Source organism: Phoxinus phoxinus, assembly GCF_949152265.1.
Source record: "Phoxinus phoxinus genome assembly, chromosome: 23".
In the NCBI taxonomy this organism is placed as follows: Eukaryota; Metazoa; Chordata; class Actinopteri; order Cypriniformes; family Leuciscidae; genus Phoxinus; species Phoxinus phoxinus.
The window spans coordinates 19,578,652-19,598,495 of record NC_136898.1 but is presented as its reverse complement, the minus strand read 5'-3'; the positions used below and the strand labels follow the sequence as shown (position 1 = coordinate 19,598,495).

The 19,844-nt window shown below is 38.0% G+C and overlaps 1 protein-coding gene across 3 annotated transcripts in view; it reads left to right on the top strand.

Moving 5' to 3' along the window:
- csgalnact1a (chondroitin sulfate N-acetylgalactosaminyltransferase 1a) overlaps positions 1-19,844 on the top strand; it is a 41,436-nt gene that overhangs the window by 8,807 nt on the left and 12,785 nt on the right. For all 3 annotated transcript variants that reach the window (XM_079598913.1, XM_079598912.1, XM_079598911.1), the window contains exons 2-4: positions 2,611-4,070; positions 8,122-8,338; positions 12,802-12,903. In XM_079598913.1, the coding sequence (XP_079455039.1) occupies positions 3,293-4,070; positions 8,122-8,338; positions 12,802-12,903 (1,097 nt within the window). In that variant the 5' untranslated portion in view covers positions 2,611-3,292. The remainder of the gene's footprint in view (positions 1-2,610; positions 4,071-8,121; positions 8,339-12,801; positions 12,904-19,844) is intronic.

The window sequence follows — 19,844 nt, the reverse complement described above, 5'->3', positions numbered from 1 at the left end:
AGTTCAGGCTGGTGTATTAGAACATGTTGACTGGGCAACCAGTAAATGACCAGCTTATACCTTTTAGCATGTTCCAAAACACAGCTGGATTTTCCAACAGGGATGATCAAGTTTGACCACAGAGTAGGCCAACATTTAAAGAACAAGCTGTTGTTAGCAAGATGGCAAATCACTATTAAAACAACAACACTCTGTTTCAGAAGGGAAAATTGAAGTGTCCCTTTCTCATTTGTTTGAGGTTGTCAAGCCCCTCCTAACTTTCCTCAGAGCTGTTCAGCCGTGTGTTTGGTCCGCGGTCTTGGCTCTGGTGTTGTATGGCATGGGCACAGCGGGGAGAATGAATTGCTGGCAGACTCGTGCTGTGCTCGTCCTGGCTGCCGTACGAGTGAGCTGGAACAGCACAACATGGTGTGAGGTGTCTTTTGCACCACTCACGTGTGAGCTCCTAAATGAGACGAAGAGAAAGAAAAGATTTGTCATCTTATATCACCACCTTGGGAGAGATTCAGTTGTTGAATTACACAGCAACAGACTTCTATTTGCTATTATATAATATCTAATAGGTTCCAAAAGAGGAAATCCTGATGTAAGAGTGATGAGTAAATGAATAAGGGATTGATTGAATAATTAAGTGTAAATTAGTAAACAATTTAAAGAGAGAGTGGGTGAAAGAATAAATAAATCTGTCAATTATACTAGTGAGTGAGTGAGTGAGTGAGTGAGTGAGTGAGTGAGTGAGTGAGTGAGTGAGTGAGTGAGTGAGTGAGTGAGTGAGTGAGTGAGTGAGTGAGTGAGTGAGTGAGTGAGTGAGTGAGTGAGTGAGTGAGTGAATAAATTAAAGGGTTTATGAATGACACCCTACACCAGATACGAGTGGCTGGACGTGTCAAAGGCCAATACAACCCATTATAATCATATATAATACTGACAGCGGTCGTGCACAGGTTAAACATTGTTAGGGTGAATCAATAAGTGATTGAATGAATCAGTCAGTGAGTGTAAGCATGAACGAATAATAAGTGAATGAATGAATCAGTCAGTGAGTGTAAGAATGAACGAATACGTGAATGAATTAATCAGTCAGTGAGTGAGTGTAAGAATGAACGAATACGTGAATGGATTAATCAGTCAGTGAGTGAGTGTAAGAATGAACGAATACGTGAATGGATTAATCAGTTAGTGAGTGTAAGAATGAACGAATAATTGATTGAATGAATGAATCTGTCAGCCTTGTAACTGTTGCATCTTGTGCACTTAATAGCCACACACATTTGTTGTGTACATATACAAACTTTACCTGGGACTAATTAAACTCAATAATAATGAGTCCTTTTTCACTGCGTGTGTGTGTGTGTGTGTGTGTGTGTGTGTGTGTGTGTGTGTGTGTGTGTGTGTGTGTGTGTGTGTGTGTGTGTGTGTGTGTGTGTGTGTGTGTGTGTGTGTGTGTGTGTGTGTGTGTGTGTGTGTGTGTGTGTGTGTGTGTGTGTGTGTGTGTGTGTGTGTGTGTGTGTGTGTGTGTGTGTGTGTGTGTGTGTGTGTGTGTGTGTGTGTGTGTGTGTGTGTGTGTGTGTGTGTGTGTGTGTGTGTGTGTGTGTGTGTGTGTGTGTGTGTGTGTGTGACTGATTGAGATTGAGAGTGTGAGTGAGAGAATGAGTGATTGAGAGTGTGTGTGAGTAAAATAAAGAAAAGAGAAAAAAATAACTCGGTAAAATAATGAGTGAATTTGGTGAATCAGTAAGTGAATGAAGGTGTAAGTGAATGAATGAATGACTTATTATATACATCGGTGAATGAGTGAATTGATGGATGGATGTAGTGTTTTAATAATTGAGTGGGTTCATATTTGAGTGCTAGTCTCAGATAAATAGGCATCCCCCTCCTCAGTGCTGGTCTGTGTCCAACTCCCCTTGATACAGTCCAGTATTCACCACTAACATAACTAATCCTTTCATTAAATCAAGCCTCCCACTAACCTATAAAGAGCTAATTGTGTGGTGAGTCAGAACACACAAGCACTCACACATATTCAGAGATTCCTACATCTCTTTACGCTCTTTTTTTCACGTTGTATCTTTTACCACCACAGCTTTCCAACTTGCTAACACAGTGTTCCTGTGTGTTCCTGTGATCACAGATACACATGTGTTTGTGACTGTGTGCATATGCACGTGTGTATGTCTATGAATGCTCTGCCTTTCGAGTATGTTTGCTCAACTTACAGTGCGGCTGTTCTTCCCCCGTGTGTGTTGTCAGGTGTGTTCCCATAAGACTGCTTTTAACACACATATCTTATTTTCACACATCAGTGACAGCACTGTTCTCCAGAACTGGAGCCGTCCCAGAATGCTTTGTTGGCTGCGTAGGTCCTGAATTTAGACCTTTAGGTCACTTTAAAATAAACACAGCGTGTTTGCAAATAAGATAGACTAACTTGAACCCTGTCTCCCTCATCTCTATTTTGTCTGTTTAATGGTATGATAATGCCAAGCTATCAGTATTGATGTACTTTGAAGCCTGACTGATTAACATACAGAAGACCTTCATCCACCTACGGATCTGCTTCTACATAACATAATGAATTTAATCTTCTTTTTATCTACCTTTTTCTAGATAAATCTGTGAAGATCAGAAGCTACACATGATGAAACATGCAGAAGACTCTGAAGAGACTGAGGAAGTCATACAGACTGCCTGAAAACTCTTTGGAAAACAACGTCTTTGTCTTTTCAACAACATTGGACTGTTATATGCAGTTTAAAGAAAATGATGGCATATGAGCAGCCAACTAATTTTAATGGACCAAAGCCATTGACGTTTAATGGCTAAACCTGCAATGAATGGTTTTCTCTTTTGGGTCATTGGGAGTGCTGTATAATGGAGGATCCATTCCAGACATTCTCTCAAGGGTCTGTCACGCTACCTCCAAGAAGAAAGCAATTTTCACCAGATGGAGATATGCGCATGTCGCTACTGAACTGGTCCAATGGTTTATTTGTCTGGACGGAGAACTAAGAGTACGCTGAAGAGGAGGAAGTGGCCGTAACTTGACCCATGACAAAGTATGTGGCTGAAGAGCCAGGCTGAAGTCTAAAGAGCGGGTGAAATGGGAATCGACAGTAACAATTTGAACAAAACTTGCTTTGTTGTCTGGACCTGGGAAATATGAGACTTTAGTCAACAGACAAAACACAAACAGTTCTTCTTCTTTTTAATCAAAGACGTATACGCTGGTGACTTCAACAAGCAGTTCAGGCGCGGGCAGCCTTTGGCTGATCTTTACGTCTTGTTTTTGATGGTACACACAGATGCCCCAACTTTATTGAACTACATCTTCTTACCCGCCTTGTTGTTGAGGTTGTCAGTTGTGATGCTGCGCAGGGGTCTGCTGTTCTGGCTCTCACGTGTGGGTGTTCTGTTAGTGGTGGTGTGCTGTTGCCTTTCCCTCCTTTATGTCATCTCTTGCAGCCCTCACGCTGATGATCCCATGGCTGGGCAACCCCTTCCCAGGCCTGGAGGGATGGCTATTGCTGGGGGTCCAAGCAGGCCAGGTGGTATTGGAGGTGCACCTATTGGCCCTGCTGGACGGGAAGGGTTTCAGGCCCTGCTTCAAGAGCGGGAAGAGCAGCACCGGCAGCATATTGCCAGCTTGAAAAAACAAATTGCTCAACTTAAAGAGGCTCTCCAGGAAAGGAGCGAACAACTTAAGGGCATCCAGAACTCTTTGGAGAAGCCGGCTGGGAGGGGCACGGGGGGTGACGTGGCCGACGAGCGCAGTCACAGCGACCTGCAGGAGTTCCTACGCAGCCAGCTGAGCCGGGCTGAGGTACACAGTGGCGTGCGACTGCCAAGCGAGTACGCGGTGGTGCCCTTTGAGAGCTTCACCTTACAACGCGTCTACCAGCTGGAAATGGGGTTGACCCGTCACCCCGAGGAGAAGCCGGTGAGGAAGGACCGCAGGGACGAGCTGGGGGAGGTGGTGGAGAGTGCGCTGCAGTCCCTCAATGCACCGAATCAAGGTGGAGACCGAATGAAAGCCAGTAAAGTCTACACACCATCAGACTTTATAGAAGGTAAGAAGCTTCTTATAGGAATATTCCAGGCTCAGTTCAAGTTAAGTCTCAATCTGTAAATGTTAATATACTGACTGTTTCAATAGTATAGCCACAAGATTTAAGTGTTACATGGTGTAAGTTTAGAGTGGTTTGGAAAGGATGGTAGGAGTTTTGGAGAAGCCTGTTTGAAAACATTATTTATGCTATTTAATTTAGTGCTGTTGGTGCAGATATGACAAACTTTACCTTAAATAATGTACCATAGGACATCTCATGTCTCTGGAGCATTGATTTAGGTCTTTAGAGCTTGTTTACCTCATTTGGAAAAAAAATCTCTCAAAATGATACCTGAAGCATGTTGCAGAAGTTGTATGCTGTGTTTCTTGCATCCTTAGAACCAAATCAGTAAAACAATAGAGCATCCCATAAGACCATGGTAACATGCTAGTCAGGATATCCTGTGATGACTCTAGGAAATGAACACAGCTGTTTTATATTCCGAGCTGTGTCATCTGTGCCATTTCCTCTAGAGAGAAAGTGACGCATCTCACTGGTTATAAACTTTACAGGAAATACATTATTCATGTTGCTATGCACCTTGTTTAGTCACAAATAACATAAACTGCAATGCTAGAATTGAGCTATGGTTAAACTGCCAAACTTTCAAGATCAGTTGCTTTCATAAGCTGAAAGCAGAAGTGAGATTTACTTCAACATTCTTGCTGAAAAGACCAGCATAGAAGTTCCATGCTAGTTTATGCTGGTTTGTTGCTGGTGTTTAAAAATAAAAAGTGTGAATCTTTATAAAGTAGACTAGGCTATTTATTGTCAATTTGAGCCTCTTCTGAGTCCTTTTGACTGTACAATTGAATAGACCTACTCTACTTCACATCAACAATGGAGAGCTTGTGAAGAATTCAAAGAGAGCCAAGGCCAAGTCTTAGCCAGAGGCCCTGTCTGTTATAACTTACAACGCAGTGTCCAGACACAATGTCAATTTACCCAGACGTCTTGCTAACACTGAACGAGACTGAATAATATTGTTGGACATTCTAAAAATATTTGGCCCTGAAAAAACACAGGAAGCTTGACCATTACCCCTGAAACGGTGCTTCAGCAAACAGGAATGTTTACAGAAAACGTATCTTTTCTACCCACAAAATAACTCTCCCACCCGTCCCTCAAGGGATAAATGTTTCGCTCTCATTATCCAGAGTCCGTTATCTCTGTTGGCTAACTGTATATAGTGCTCCTTTACCCAGACCCGTTTTGTGGTGACACGATCCAATTTAGAGAGGGAAAGAAATCACAGGTCATGCTAAAAGTGCAATTTTTCCCTGAGATAATGTTACCAATGTTCGGTAACTCACGTGATTATGTTGAGCGAAGAAATGTGTTGTCTTATTTACTGTAGCTAGTTTTTCAGTGAGGTGGAGTTCAGCCTGTGGGTTATGCTTTGATGTGTTTGCTGTTAGTAGCTTGTATTGATTCAGATGGCTTCCCTAATGGCCCTGCTTTTCCCATAAAAGCATTTTATGTGTGGAATGGAAAGGGGCTGGACATGATCATTATTCCAGTTTGCTAAGGCAGACAACATCACTGTTGCTGCTTTGGGTTAGGGATTTGGCTAACGTGTGTGGCTTGTTGAATTGTGCTTTAATTTATATCAATGATCAAACTTGCACATTTCACCAGGCAGACAATAAAACAGGTGAAAAACTCCCACAGACTTATATTGATAGAAGATCTCGAGACATATCAATGGACCAGAATATTATGAAAACTGAGTCTGTTGACTTTGTCCAGTTGGCAAGCGCACACTGTAGAGAGTAGAGACCATTCATAAAACTCAAACAATTGCATAGAAATGACCTAAGCACCGCACAGAACACCATAGCAACTTTCATACAAATGTATCACAAATTAGATACACATACTTCCCAGTGTAGATCATAATACCATTACCACACTGTGCTACCAAAGCTAATGAAGTATGAAGCTGTGAAGTATACATACTTCATACAACTCTTAACCAAGTGACTGTTTCTTTACAATAAGAATTTGTGAATTTATTTCAAGGATAGCCCTTGAGATGAACCATCTCATTTTCGAGGGGGTCCTTACAGTACAAAGAAACCAACATCATAATAGAAAATCATATTTAAAGTAAATACAACAGGGGACTATAACAAACATTTAGATACATTGACAGTCACATTCATACACATGCACACACTCTAACAATGCTCACACAAACCTAGTCCCTTCCCTTTTGGCCCATACCATAATCAAAGACAATTGGTGAACGATCTGCGAAAATGCTTACACATATATAATAAGAGTCAATATGCCTTTTATAGCACTATCAGCACCACTGATATGGAACATGAACAATACACATTTGATGCTGTACAGTGCAGACCTCTCTAAAGAGTTTAATTGGATCATTTTCAGAAACGATTAAAGTATGTTACCCAAGCCTCAGATGGCCTGGTACTCTCTCAACATCTGCCCAGATGTTTCTTCTGAAGTTCCTTAGCATAGCTCAGATAATTTGATCTTTAAAGAATTTGATGAGAAATGTTAGTTCAAATTGCAATGTGTGACTTTTCATTGCAGACTTTTGAGAGAAATCTCGGAGAGAAGTCTCATTGCCGTCTCATTTTTATCCTATAAGTCTAGTTAGTTCTATGTCACACTTAATGTCAATATTTGATTTTGTATGTTGTTTATCAATTGTGAATTTTCATATTCTTCTGATAGGAAATTAAAAAACAACAACAAATGAGATATTTATTATCTCAATTACTTTCTCATAAGCATTTGTGAGCTGAAATATGTTTGTGAAATCTGCGAAAGACTGACATTTTCACAAACAAATCATGATTCACAAATACCTTTTAATGCTAAAATGTATTATAAATTCACAAAAAACAATACATAAATGTTGCAACAACTTAAACCACACATACTCAAAAATCACTCTGTTTGGCTGCGTCCAAAAGCTTCAAAATGCTGCTTTCCGAGAAAGCATTTCAAGGCACGTCTAAATTCAATGTTAGTTTCACTTCCCGTCTCCTGAGATAACCTCATCTGGTCGATTTTTGGAGACAGCACAGACGTATCCTTCGCTGGCTTTGATATCCCACAATCCTGTGTTTTCCATTCTGTGACGGTTAAATATAATAAAAATAAAGATGGCAAGTTGTGGTTGCTGGTCAGTTTGTGTGTTAATGTAGGTTTTTGATCAACGTTTTCCTCTTTTGATGTAATTTCTAGCGAGAAATTATTATTGTAGTAATTAAATATTCACTTAGTTATCACCAAATCTCACTATATATTTTGCTGTAAATCATTAAACCGTTATGCTGCTTTAAAAGTCTGTCTGAAATCAGCACAAACGCTGCCTATCAAGTCCTTGCCTGATAAGCCAGCGATGCAACACATCAGCTTCCCAAGTTTTCTAACGCAGCCTGAATGTCCTTATAATCATGTTAAGATCAAATGTTATGCATTTCATCTTAATTATATTTCATCACATACAGTGAAACAGAAAAAAAGCTGCATTATAGCTTGAGCTGCGAGTTTCCTCTGCATAAAAAGCTACATTAGCTCAGAATACTCCATATTCATTAACATTAGAACAAGGTTAACAAATTCATGCATGTACACATGTTGCATGAATTAGGCAAACATATTTTTCGTGATAATTTTTCCTTTGCATACAAATATGAAATAATCCATGCAAATGTTAGTGAATGAGACTCACTAGAGTTTTAGAGTTTTAGAAGAGGAATTCTAAATTTGCCAAGACAAAAACATCGAGAGACAAAGTTGCAAATACAATGTTACCGTACTTTCCTTTGGGTTTTTCAGTTAAGAGATTTGTGACGATCTTTTCAATGTCTGCGTTTTGAATGTTTGAATGTTTCACGTTTGTGTGTTTATCTTTGTAGTATTTGTCCTTGAGCTTTAGTTTTCTTTTGAATTTTGTTTTGCTTGTGTGTGTGGGTGTTTGGGAAAATCGTTCCTTTTCTTCACTGTTCTCAATGTCTTCTGATCTCTGCAGGCATAGCGCGCACTGAAAAGGACAAGGGCACGCTGTACGAGCTGACCTTCCGCGGCAAGCAGAAACTGGAGTTCCGCAGGCTGGTCCTCTTCCGCCCCTTCGGCCCCCTCGTGAAAGTGAAAAGTGAGCTTGTGGAGACCGCCAACATGCCCATTAACATTGTGCTGCCTCTGTCCCAGAGAGCCGACAAATTCAAACAGTTTATGCACAACTTCAGGTGACACCTCTCATTCTTTTCATTCTCTGTTATTATCTGTTGTTTATCATCCTCTGCCCCCATCTTTCGTTCTTTCTTTCTTACATTCATACATATCTTCCTGGCACTTTCCATAAGGTATGCTTTGGTGTCCAATATTTTGAAAGCATTATTTATTGAATTTATATTCAGTTAATTTTAGCATGCAAACCTAATATCGCAAGATTTTCTCAATCACACAAAACATAAAACCCTTTTCTCAACATTTTCTCAATTTTTACACAAACAATGGAGTTCGAAATGACCAGATAAATGTTTCTGTACGTTATAATTTTATAATTTTTTCCTAGACTAGCCTGCCCATACTGAGTTTGTAGTATGCTAATATATATTTTGTCTATTTAATTTTGATGTGTATTTAATGGTTTTTAAACTCTTAGAAGAACAGGCTCTATATAGAACTTTAAAGGGTTCTGTCAGGCGCTTCATATATAAAAGCTTTAAGGGGTTCCCATCATGGGATAATGTTATGGATTTAGTTTTAATTAATTCATTTTGTTTTAATAAATTTTTTATGGATTTAGTTTTAATTAATTCATTTTGTTTTAATTCATTTTTTATTTTGATTAAATTGTATGAATTAAACCGCTTTATCTCTAGAAAGAAAATCGAAATAAGCGTTAAACATGAAAGTATTAACATATTTCTCCTTGTATAGAATCTTTTTGGCATAAAGTGTTCTTTAAGGGGGTCATGAACTACATTTTTGGTTTTTAATTTATAATGTTCTCTCGGGTCCACTTAAAATGTTATCAAGATTTTTAGACCAAAAATCCTAATTTTGAAGAAATAAGTTATTTTCTATCCTGATTTTCACCCTCTCTTTAGAACACTCTCTTGTTTTTTCCATTGCTAAGAATGGGTAACCGTTTTGCATTTTACAATCATTTTCAATGTCCCCGCCATTACACGTGTGGAATTGTTTCGAAAACTTCCGATGTTGAAAAATATCTCGTTACGTAGTTAGTTACAAACACTTGCCAACAATGTGAAACATTTATGCATATTAAATATGCTTTATAAGTCTTGGTTGTGTCAAATAAAGTTTAAGTACTTGGAGTTACTACAGTTATAATTGACAACTGATATCTTATCGTGTTTCATGTAAACAAATTCTGAATAATTTTTCCATTGTTTGTCACACTGTTGTGTGTTGCTATTCATAGTTCATTATTTTCAATAAAGTGAAAAACGTATACATAGTCATTTGCAGTGTTGTGTTATAAATAAAACTGCGGTAGTTGGCACTGCATGCATCATCTTTTATTTTCAGTAACTGAAAAGCCTTCTTTTATTCTAGTTTAAAAACGAATTTGCAGTAAAATGAAGCGATCAAGTGAACAGTGTCTTACTGACATGATCTGAACTTCGTTAAAAATAAAGTTTATCCACGCTTTCTTAGGATGGTTTTTCCAGAAATTGGCACTTCAAAACATCTTGTAATCCTCAGACGCATGGAGTATTCCTGTGTTCGCGACTCTTTCGTATTTACTACTACGTGACATATACGCTAAATGGTGGGCGGGGCTAAAGAGGAAAGGATGTAGAAGTGGGAGTTGATCTTCTTCTGCAGAGGCGGTCTTTCATCGCACTATGGCGTAATAACGTCTGGTTCAGTGTTTGCAGTAGTCTAGTCCTGGAGTTCCCCTGAAACCCTCCACCTCCCCCAGCTCCACCTGCCCAAATCTTAATCTGCTAAGTGGTTTATGCATGTCTAATAATGCAGCAGCAGCATATCTTACATGCTCACAGCAGCGTGTCTGTGTATCTAATGGCAGTGGCAAGTTCATACAGTCGCAGAAGGAGCATAGCAGATCTAGTCCGCCAAGTCTAAATATATTAACATTGCCATATTGTTTAACATGCCAAAACTACTTTGAGAGTTGTCATGTTTTAAATGGTTTTGGTTCCTATTTTTTACCCTATTTGTGAAAAGTTTCTTCAGTCCTTTTTCCCCTCTACATCTAATTTCTGTTTATTTTTATTAGTGCCTCTTATATAGAGTCTTATATTAGGCGTTGAGCAAACACTTTGACCTCATTCTCGTATTAGAGGCAAGAGAGGACAAACAAGGGGATTGTGGGTTTCGATCAGAATGAGCTCAATGCCAGCAGACCATCACACTAATTTGTTGTGGCATGTACATGGTAGCACAGCATATAGATGGTGTTTGTATACTCAACACAAAAACAGCTTCTAGTTTTTCTGTGTGCATGCACTTTTGCCGCTCAGTCATGATAGAAGTTATTTCAGTTTATATCGTTTTCGTGTTTGTGTGCCAAGTTGTGGAATATGATATGACAATACGAATACTGGATGTGCCATTTCAAAAAGGCATTAAGAAAACCCAATAACTACTGTTCAAAAGTTTCAAAAGCGGATCAAAAATACAATAAAATCAGTATTACAGTGAAATGTTATTGCAATTTAATGTAACTGTTTTTGGTTTCATTGGCCCTCATTTATCAATCTTGCGTCGAAACGGGCGTATATGTTGGCGTAAGATTATGCTTACACTCCTCTCACCGCCTGATTTATAAAGCTGTGCGTACCTTTGAAATTCAAATTCCTGGTTGGTTGAGCAAATTACCGATCACAACAATGCATTATTTTACAGCACTTGTTTTGAAACTATTAGCGTTGAATTTCGCATGACGTCACATGTAATGGGGTGTACAATAGTGATGATGATGTGAATAATTGCATGACAATTTGTAATATTCTTCTTATTAGTATTATGATTTTTGATTATTAATGACGCTTATTGTTATTTAGAAGAAGAATGTCTTTGTTATTATTATTATTTGTATTATTATTATTATTTTATTATTTAAAAGAATTTAAAAGAAGATTTTTATTATTTTGTCAGTCTGAATTATTTTTTGGTCATTGAAAGCCTTTCATTACTGAACCCAGTCCGTGCGCACCTGCCGGGCTTAACTCACAAAAATAAACACTGAAGTTTATAATTTCTATGTTGTTGTTTTTTTACAGTGGGTCATAATATATCATATCTTTAGTTTGTCAGTGCGTTTTGTGGTGTTAGGAATTGTTTTTCTGCGCATTTCAGCACTAACTCAAAACGTGCGTACATGTACACCACCTCCTGAGCTGGCGTAGGATTTGAGCGTGCCGTACGCCAACGTCCATATTGATAAATCGCAAAGTCACCGTGGTTTTGGGTGTACGCCAGGTGTACGCTGGAAATTTGGTGTACGCACTTTTCATAAATGAGGGCCATTATATTTTCAAAGCTGAATTTTCAGCATCATTACTCAGTCACATGATCCTTCAGAAATCATTATAATATGCTGATTTGATGTTCAAGAAACATTTATGATTATTGTCAATGTTGAAAACAGTTGTGCTGCTCAATATTTTTGTGGAAAACGTAATACATATTTTTCAGGATTCTTTGATTAATACAAAGTTCAAAATAACAACATTTAATTGAAATAGAACATTTTTGTAACATTATGAATGCTTTTACTGTCATATTTAATGCACCCTTGCAATAAATCTTACTGACCCATAACTTTTGAATGGTAGTGTATTTATATGCTAATTTATGTATTTTCTTTCCTCAGAATTATACAGAGGTATGGCACATTATATCGGAGAACTATGAGCTCCAGAGACGTTGATAAATGTTTAAGAAATAAGGAAAATTAGGTTTGAATGTGGCACGGGCAATATGCCCATTCCAGTTTCCATGCTTCTCCCCATACTCTTTTCAATAAAATGGTTAGAAGTCCTAAAAATGGTAAAAACAAAAAAAATGTCTCTTTCCAATTCAAGTTGGAAGATTAAACCAAATCTTAACCGCTAAACATACCACTAACCATCACATTTCATCATGTCATGCTTTTTAGAACATGCTTTTAGCATCTCTGAAGTCTAACCATGCCTTTATTGTGCGTTGGGCATAACAAGATCATGTTCAGGACCTTCTCAAAACACTCGCCACACTTCTATCAGGAATTTCCTCTAGCACTGCAGTCCTTGTGTGTTGCGACTGCAGTGGCCCTGTAGGGTGAGCTTGTCTTGTACAGTATCTTCATACATGCTTCTCTCGAGGCCAACTCAATAGCTCTTTCATCTTGCATAATTTCTTCCCACTGAGCTCATTGCAGTGCATTCTGGGATTTATAATGTATATAATTATGCTACCTATTTTTATGATGCCTACTCTACCCACAACGCTTTGTATAGTTTGTTGCAGTAATGCAAAATATTTTGATTTGGCATCACAGTAACAGTATATCAGTTATGAATAATACATTGGTAAAGTGTTTAGCTCTTATTATATTTGTCCTCCTCTGTTTTCTCTTTCTCGGTTTTCCGTCAATGTTCCTTTTGAGCTGGTGCAGCTGTAGATTGTCCCGCTGACCTCAGTGTGTGTTTGTTTCTGTGCATGTCCACAGAGAGGTGTGTGTGAAGCAGGACGGGCGGGTGCACCTCACCGTGGTTTACTTTGGAAGGGACCAGATGAACGAGGTCAAAGGAACCTTGGAGAACACATCGAGGTATGGCATGTTAATATATGTGTGTGTGTATCCACACAGTGGAGCAGATAAGGCCGAGGTTAAGGCTGAGAAATGCAGTTAATACAAAAAGGAACCAGAGGGGTTTCATAAGTTCCTTCCAGTAATCCCGAATGCATCATGGGTATCGCCCGAACTGTAGGTCTTTAAACTGATCAGATGAACACACTCAGCTTCTGCTATCAGAAAGTCTACATAGACAGTGCTAATCAACATAAATAATTCCTTTAAATTTATAGATCTAGCAAGACTTAAAATACCCATCTTCATGAATATATTAAAATGCTGAACGAGGTGTATTAATAAAAGATGTTGATGATATACTGAGTAATAATCAAATGCACAGTCAGCTTGAATTTTTAACAAGATATGCATCACATTTTGGGTGGTGTTAAATATATGTAATATTTTTTAATATATATAATAAATATTGGATTATAACATTATACTTATAATATATCTTGCAATCAATATATAAATAAAGATATAGAATACTGTACATATATAACATTAATATGTATTTATATCTTTAACAGTACAAAAATCTTTTATACAGTACAATAATTTCATAAACAAGCGATTCATAATTTTCTTGGTCAAACATAATTATATTTTATATATATTATTATTATGTTATATTATGCTGATGACATGTATAACAGGCCTGTTTCACACTGGATGTGTAAGCAGCATGTATTTTTCGGGTGGCCATGTTAACAGATTAGAGCATTCACACTGAGGCGGCGCCGGGATCCTTTTGATGCCGAGTCTATTTTTGCTGCGCCAGTGAATTAAAGCTGCAGTGCATTGTTCATGTTAACACGAAACATAACAAATGAGGTGTTCCATGTTTCACAATCACCATATGACATTCAGCGATGTGATTTAAAAAAAATAATAATAATACAGGAAAACATAATTGCCTTTCACCAGACCTTAAATTCATTGAAAGTCTTTGTGATGTGCTGGTGTCGACTTTAATGTCAATACAAGATCTTGACAAATTTATACATCTCTTAATAGAAATATCATCACAACAATTATATCCATCAAGAGGTGCATCAAGTTTTGGTCAAGATCTTGTATTGACAATGCAAGAGTCCAGCACTCTGTAAAGTCTCCTCCAGCACATCCCAAAGACTTTCAATGAAGTTAACGTCTGGACTCAGAGTCCGCCGATTCATGTGTGAAAATGATTCATGATCCTCACAACCATTCTTTCACAATCTGATCCTGATAAATCTTGACATTGTCATCCTGGAATATGGCCATGATGCGTCTTCCTACATGGTTGTTAAAGAAATTAAAATCTACACACTACATCAATAAGGGTTAGAAGAACTGAAAAACCAAATATATAACATGTAAGAAACAATGCAATAATGAACCAGTTTTAAACTCTTAAGCATTTGCCTATTTAAATCCAAACAGCGATTTTTTTTATTTTTTTTCTTCTTCCCGGGCAGTTATACTGTATATACAGCATGTTATATGCATATAGAGATGTATATGTGTGGGACAGTAAGAGAGGAACACAGTCGCATCGCAGCAGAGCATGCTGCCCATCAGAAATCAAAGCATGTGACCTCGTCAGCCAATGAAATTGGCGTGTGTGTCACATGCTTCAGATGCCGTACCCCTATAGCGTCAATCCAAAAGCAGTGTTGAAGTTCCCTTTCTCAGGGATCATCGTCATAACCCGAAATGCTTTCTAATATTCTTTGACTATTTGTCATCATCAATCGCACTGACGCACACACGCCTCAAATCTGTAATCATGAGAGCACAGCTGGGGTTATGGGCACTGTCGTGATTACAGATTGGAGGTCAGTGAATCTGCTCTGTTAGACTGCAGTGACTCTGACCTCCAGCCAGTGTGAAAATAACAGGTCACTTCAGATGCTGCTCGGAGGCAGATGAAATCAACAGAGCAGTTGATTGCCTGGAAACCAGCCAGGGTCATGCTGGAAACCTCCCTGCATTGCAGCGGATAAGATATCTCTCGATTCACAGGAAGAAAATGGCTTTTCTCTTTATGGAGAACCATTGAAATGCGACTGGACACATTGGTTTTCAGATCTATCTTCTTTGACCAGGTTGTTCCCACATACAAGGACACTTTTTGGAGTGGATTTGTTGGAGAAATGGGAAAGCAATCATGGCCTTGTACCTTTCAAGATTGGGAATCGGCACAGCTCTTGTTCGTTCTGTGGGAATTCATTGGCTTCTCTCTGATCCAGAAATCAAGGGATCTTAATTCTTTCTGTACTTCGGACTAACTGGATTCTCCACAATTTCCTTATTGTTCATTCCAGCTCTCTTCCAGACATCTAGAGCTAATTGGTTGTAACTTCCCAGCAGCCCTGAATGCTTATATCTTCATTTCTTAGTCATTTTCCTTAAATACAAGTTATAAGATTGACCCAAAAATGACATTTCTGTCATCGTATACTCACCCTCATGTCGTTCCAAAACCGCAAGACTTTCGTTCATCTTCGAAACACAAAAGAAGATCTTTTTGATGAATCTTGACAGATTTCTGTCCCTCCATTGACGGCCTACACAACTACCACTTTCAAGCCCCAGAAAGGTAGTAAAGACATCATTAAAGCGAACAAAGCAGTTGCGTAGCTTAATACAATTGAGGTTAAATCACTGGAGTCACATGTTTCTGAGGCTTGAAAGTGGTAGTTGTGTAGACTGTCGATGGAGGGACAGAAAGCTCTCAGATTTCATTAATCAGTTTTCATTATTATCAGTATTCCATAATTACCACAGAAAATCATTTAAATAAATAATTATGTCCTATTATCATATTTACAAAATGTTTTACAGTGTAGCCCTCCATTTGTAAGTACCGTATTGAAGCCTTTCTGTGGTAGTGAACATTATTCCACACATTCTGTGTCACCCGGTTCACCTTGTGTGTCCTGAATTTGCCCATTCTGAGTATTTCCACTGTTACTTGCCATAAGGATTTTGGTGAGCTGCAGAACTAGCCAATTAAATGAAAATTAAATGTAATTTTATTTAGCCTAATACTCTGTTTCTAGCTGAGAATTAGCATTGTAGGGGAGAAAGCATTCGTAAATGTATTGTTGCAGTAGATAATGCATCATATCATAAACAAGATGAATGACTATAAATCCATGAATCAAACCCACTTGGAATGGCCACAAGTTTCCACACATCATTTTTGTGATTTATGTCCCTATGTGGGTAGAGAAAAATCATTTGAGAAGAGGAAAATTGCTCACAGTTGCTATTACCTTCATTTTGCACACACTTCACACAGTATCTGACAGTTGCTGCATTGGCTGACTGATCATTTGCATAAAGTTGTGCTTGAATCCCACATCGCAAGAGTCATTTTCACTTTTGTCGCCTTGAATGACCAACACCAACAACTTCTCACTTTAACTAAATGTCTTCTATTAGCCTGAGAGGTTGACTGAGAGAGCCTTGAAATAGCAGAAAGCAGGAGACGAAATGATGATGATGTAAAATTAGCAGGGTCATTTTTTTTATCATCTTAATTACATTTTTCAATGCTCAGACTTCATCCTGTACTTTGTCTGACCAGCACAAATCCAGCAAGTGTTATTATACCACACACTGTACAACGGGCAGGACATCTGTGGTTGCCAGTAATATACCGTAAAAATACAGTAGAAGCATTTTTAGGTTTTACAGATGTAACTTAAAATTTACATAAAATTTCATTAACTGAAATGTTAATATACCAACCTTATACTAATATCTGTTTTGTACCTTTGTAATACAATGACAACCACCAAAAATTAGGAAGTCACATGATGAATCAAAGCTCATCACAAGAAGCTTTTCCTCAAGCTGAGAAGGTCAATACTCGTATAAGGTGCGCAGTGTCATTCACACAAACACTGAACACCATCATGGGAACACACATGACATGAATAAATGCAACAAACATTAATTTAACAACATTAGATGTAACATACAACCCTAATCTACTTAACTGATTAGAAAAAAACTAAGAAAAATGGTTATTTCAATTGAAATGCATCAAATGTTAAGTGTCACGTATAGGGAATTCTGGGAATGTCAATTTATGTTTTTTATACTGTAAATTATACAACGACTTGTTCTTTTTCATTTCCAAAAACTGTAAATTAAACAGTATTTTAAAGGTAAGATAACAGTTTTACTGTTACAGGAAATTTGCCTGTTAAACGGTTAACAGGTTTTTACGGTCACATTTTTACCGTTAAAATCACGATAATTTTTTTACAGTGCACAACAAAAAAAGGAAAATTACAATGGAAGCTTGTTTCCACCATGGAAATGAATTAATATAAATTATATTATTTTATTAATATAAAATAAAAAGGGAATTGTGACTTTTGACAATTTTTATTATTTTTATTTATTATTGGCAGAAACCATGTTCCATAAATTGCAGCTTTACAACATCGTCCTTTGACGTTAAAACCCTTGAGGTGGAGACACACACACACACACACACACACACACACACACACACGCACACACACACACACACACGCACACACACACACACACACACACACACACACACACACACACACACACACACACACACACACTGCTATAAGACCCTCAGTGTCAGTCCTCACAGAAGTAGGTAGATGTGATATCCGGATCTGCCGGGCAAAGTCAATCCATACGCATGAATAATTTGTGTTCATTTGAGAAAGGGAACAGAGGAGAGTGTAAGTAACACTGCATTATACAAACCTAGTTCATGTTAATATTGATGATGACATTTATAATCCAAGTGCTCATTATGAAATTACCACAATTAAGCATCACCTTGACATGATCAGACATGCTAGTAACTGTGTGTGGATTCATTTAGATATAGTTTGGGGACAAATTTGTCTCCAGAAATGAGTATACTGTATATGGGTTTAGTGTAGTATATAGTGATTATAATTAGTTCTATATAAAATAGTAGAGGTCCCAAAGCTGAAGTGAAATGGAAAAAAATGCAATGAATGACGGAAGAAAAATATCATAGAGAGCCTTTGAAAACAAGTCAGTATCATACAAAGAAATGTTTGGAGTGTTTTTTTGTTTTGTTTTGTGGCTGATGGTGAACTGAATATCACATGCTGAAACGCCCCGGGCTCTTTTCCAAATCTGTTCCGCTAATGTGACTTACCGTAAATCAAATCTTGTTTGTTACAAACGGCTATTTGTAACTGCTCTAAATCTTCACGACTAGTGGCTCTTGAACACTTTTATGCCGGGTACTGTATGTTAACGATGACTGTTTTTATTCAGTGTAACTCCCATGGGTTGTTGAGTTTCGTGGGTTATGAATCTCGGTCAGGGAAAGCAGGCACTTTTTTTTTCTTTTCTTTTTTCAGGCAGACATTCTGGCCTATTTTTTGTATTGGGCCAATGAGAGCAGCGGGCAGGACGTGACAGGTGCTTTACATGCATCTTTCTAGTGTCTGAATGTTTGTGGCTCCAGGGTTTTATTGCTTGTTTATGAATACCATCTTTTTCTGTCTTTTTGTGTCCTGCTCATGTTTGCATGATAGACATATGCTGCCACCAAACCAAAGTTTAGAGTTGGTAAGATTTTTTGTTTTTGAAAGAAGAAAATACAGTAAGACAATAATATTGTGAAATGTTATTACAAATTAAAATAACAGTTTCTATTTAAAATGAATATATTTATATTAATTAATTAATAATACTTATTATTAGGGGCCAAGCACTGAAGGTGCGGGCACCTATTGTATCTGTTCCGGTTCTTATTCTTCTTCTTTTTTTTCTTTTTCCGACTGGGCGTCTATGGCAGCCTATAGAACCGTTTGCGGGAAACTTATACAAATTGGCACAGTGATAGAGGACAGCCTGAACTATCACCAAAGCAAATTTGGAGTCTCCAACTCATTCCCTCTAGCGCCACCAGCTGTCCAAAGTTTCACTCATGTTTATGCTAATAACTTTTGAACCACAAGGGCTAGAAACAAAATTCTTTTTTCCTCTGATTCCTGAGCTCATGACGATTCGACTGCACATCGTCATTTTCCGTCATAATAGTTTTCCCGCCATTTTGAATTTTCCGAAAAACCTACTTTTTCGAACTCCTCCTAGGCCGTTGCTCTGAATTTCACGAAAATTGAACCAGATCATCTCCAGACCTTGACGACCAAAAGTTATGGAATTCAAGTTGATTCGAATTACCGTTCTCGAATACCGCGCAAATAAATTTTACGTAGCGCTTGCAAAAACAGACGTAAGGCCGTATCTCCACAACGCTTTATCGGATTCAGACCAAATTTGGTACATGTCATCACAAGCATGACCTGAGGCTACATGCTGCGTTTCGGCGCAGCGCCACCTACTGGTCCGGAGATATGAAGAATTTATGTTTTTGCTTAAAACTTCTGAACGGTTTGTCCAAAAATCACAAAAGTGGTCTCGTTAGATTCAGGGCGTCGTGCTGAGTTGACTGATATACAATTTTCCCATATCGGCCATTTTGGCTGTCGGCCATTTTTAATTATGTGCTAAAATGCTGTATTTTATGAACGCATGAACGTATCGTTACGAAACTCCGTATGGGTCATCAGTACAACGCCCTAAAGGTACTCAAAAATTTATGAGACAGCGCCACCTTTTGGTCAAAAGTTATAATGAAATTTCCAAAAATGCTAATAACTTTTGAATAAATTTGCCTATAGTAATGACACTGATCTCAATAGATTCCTTGGGTTATGCTGAAAACATAGATACCAATTTTGCCATAGTCAGCCAAACTTCCTGTCCGCCATCTTTATTTTCTTTTAAAACCTACTTTTTCGAACTCCTCCTAGACCGAAGGTCCGATTTTCACCAAAATCGGATCGTGTCATCTCCAGACCGTGCCGAGTAAAAGTTATGGATTT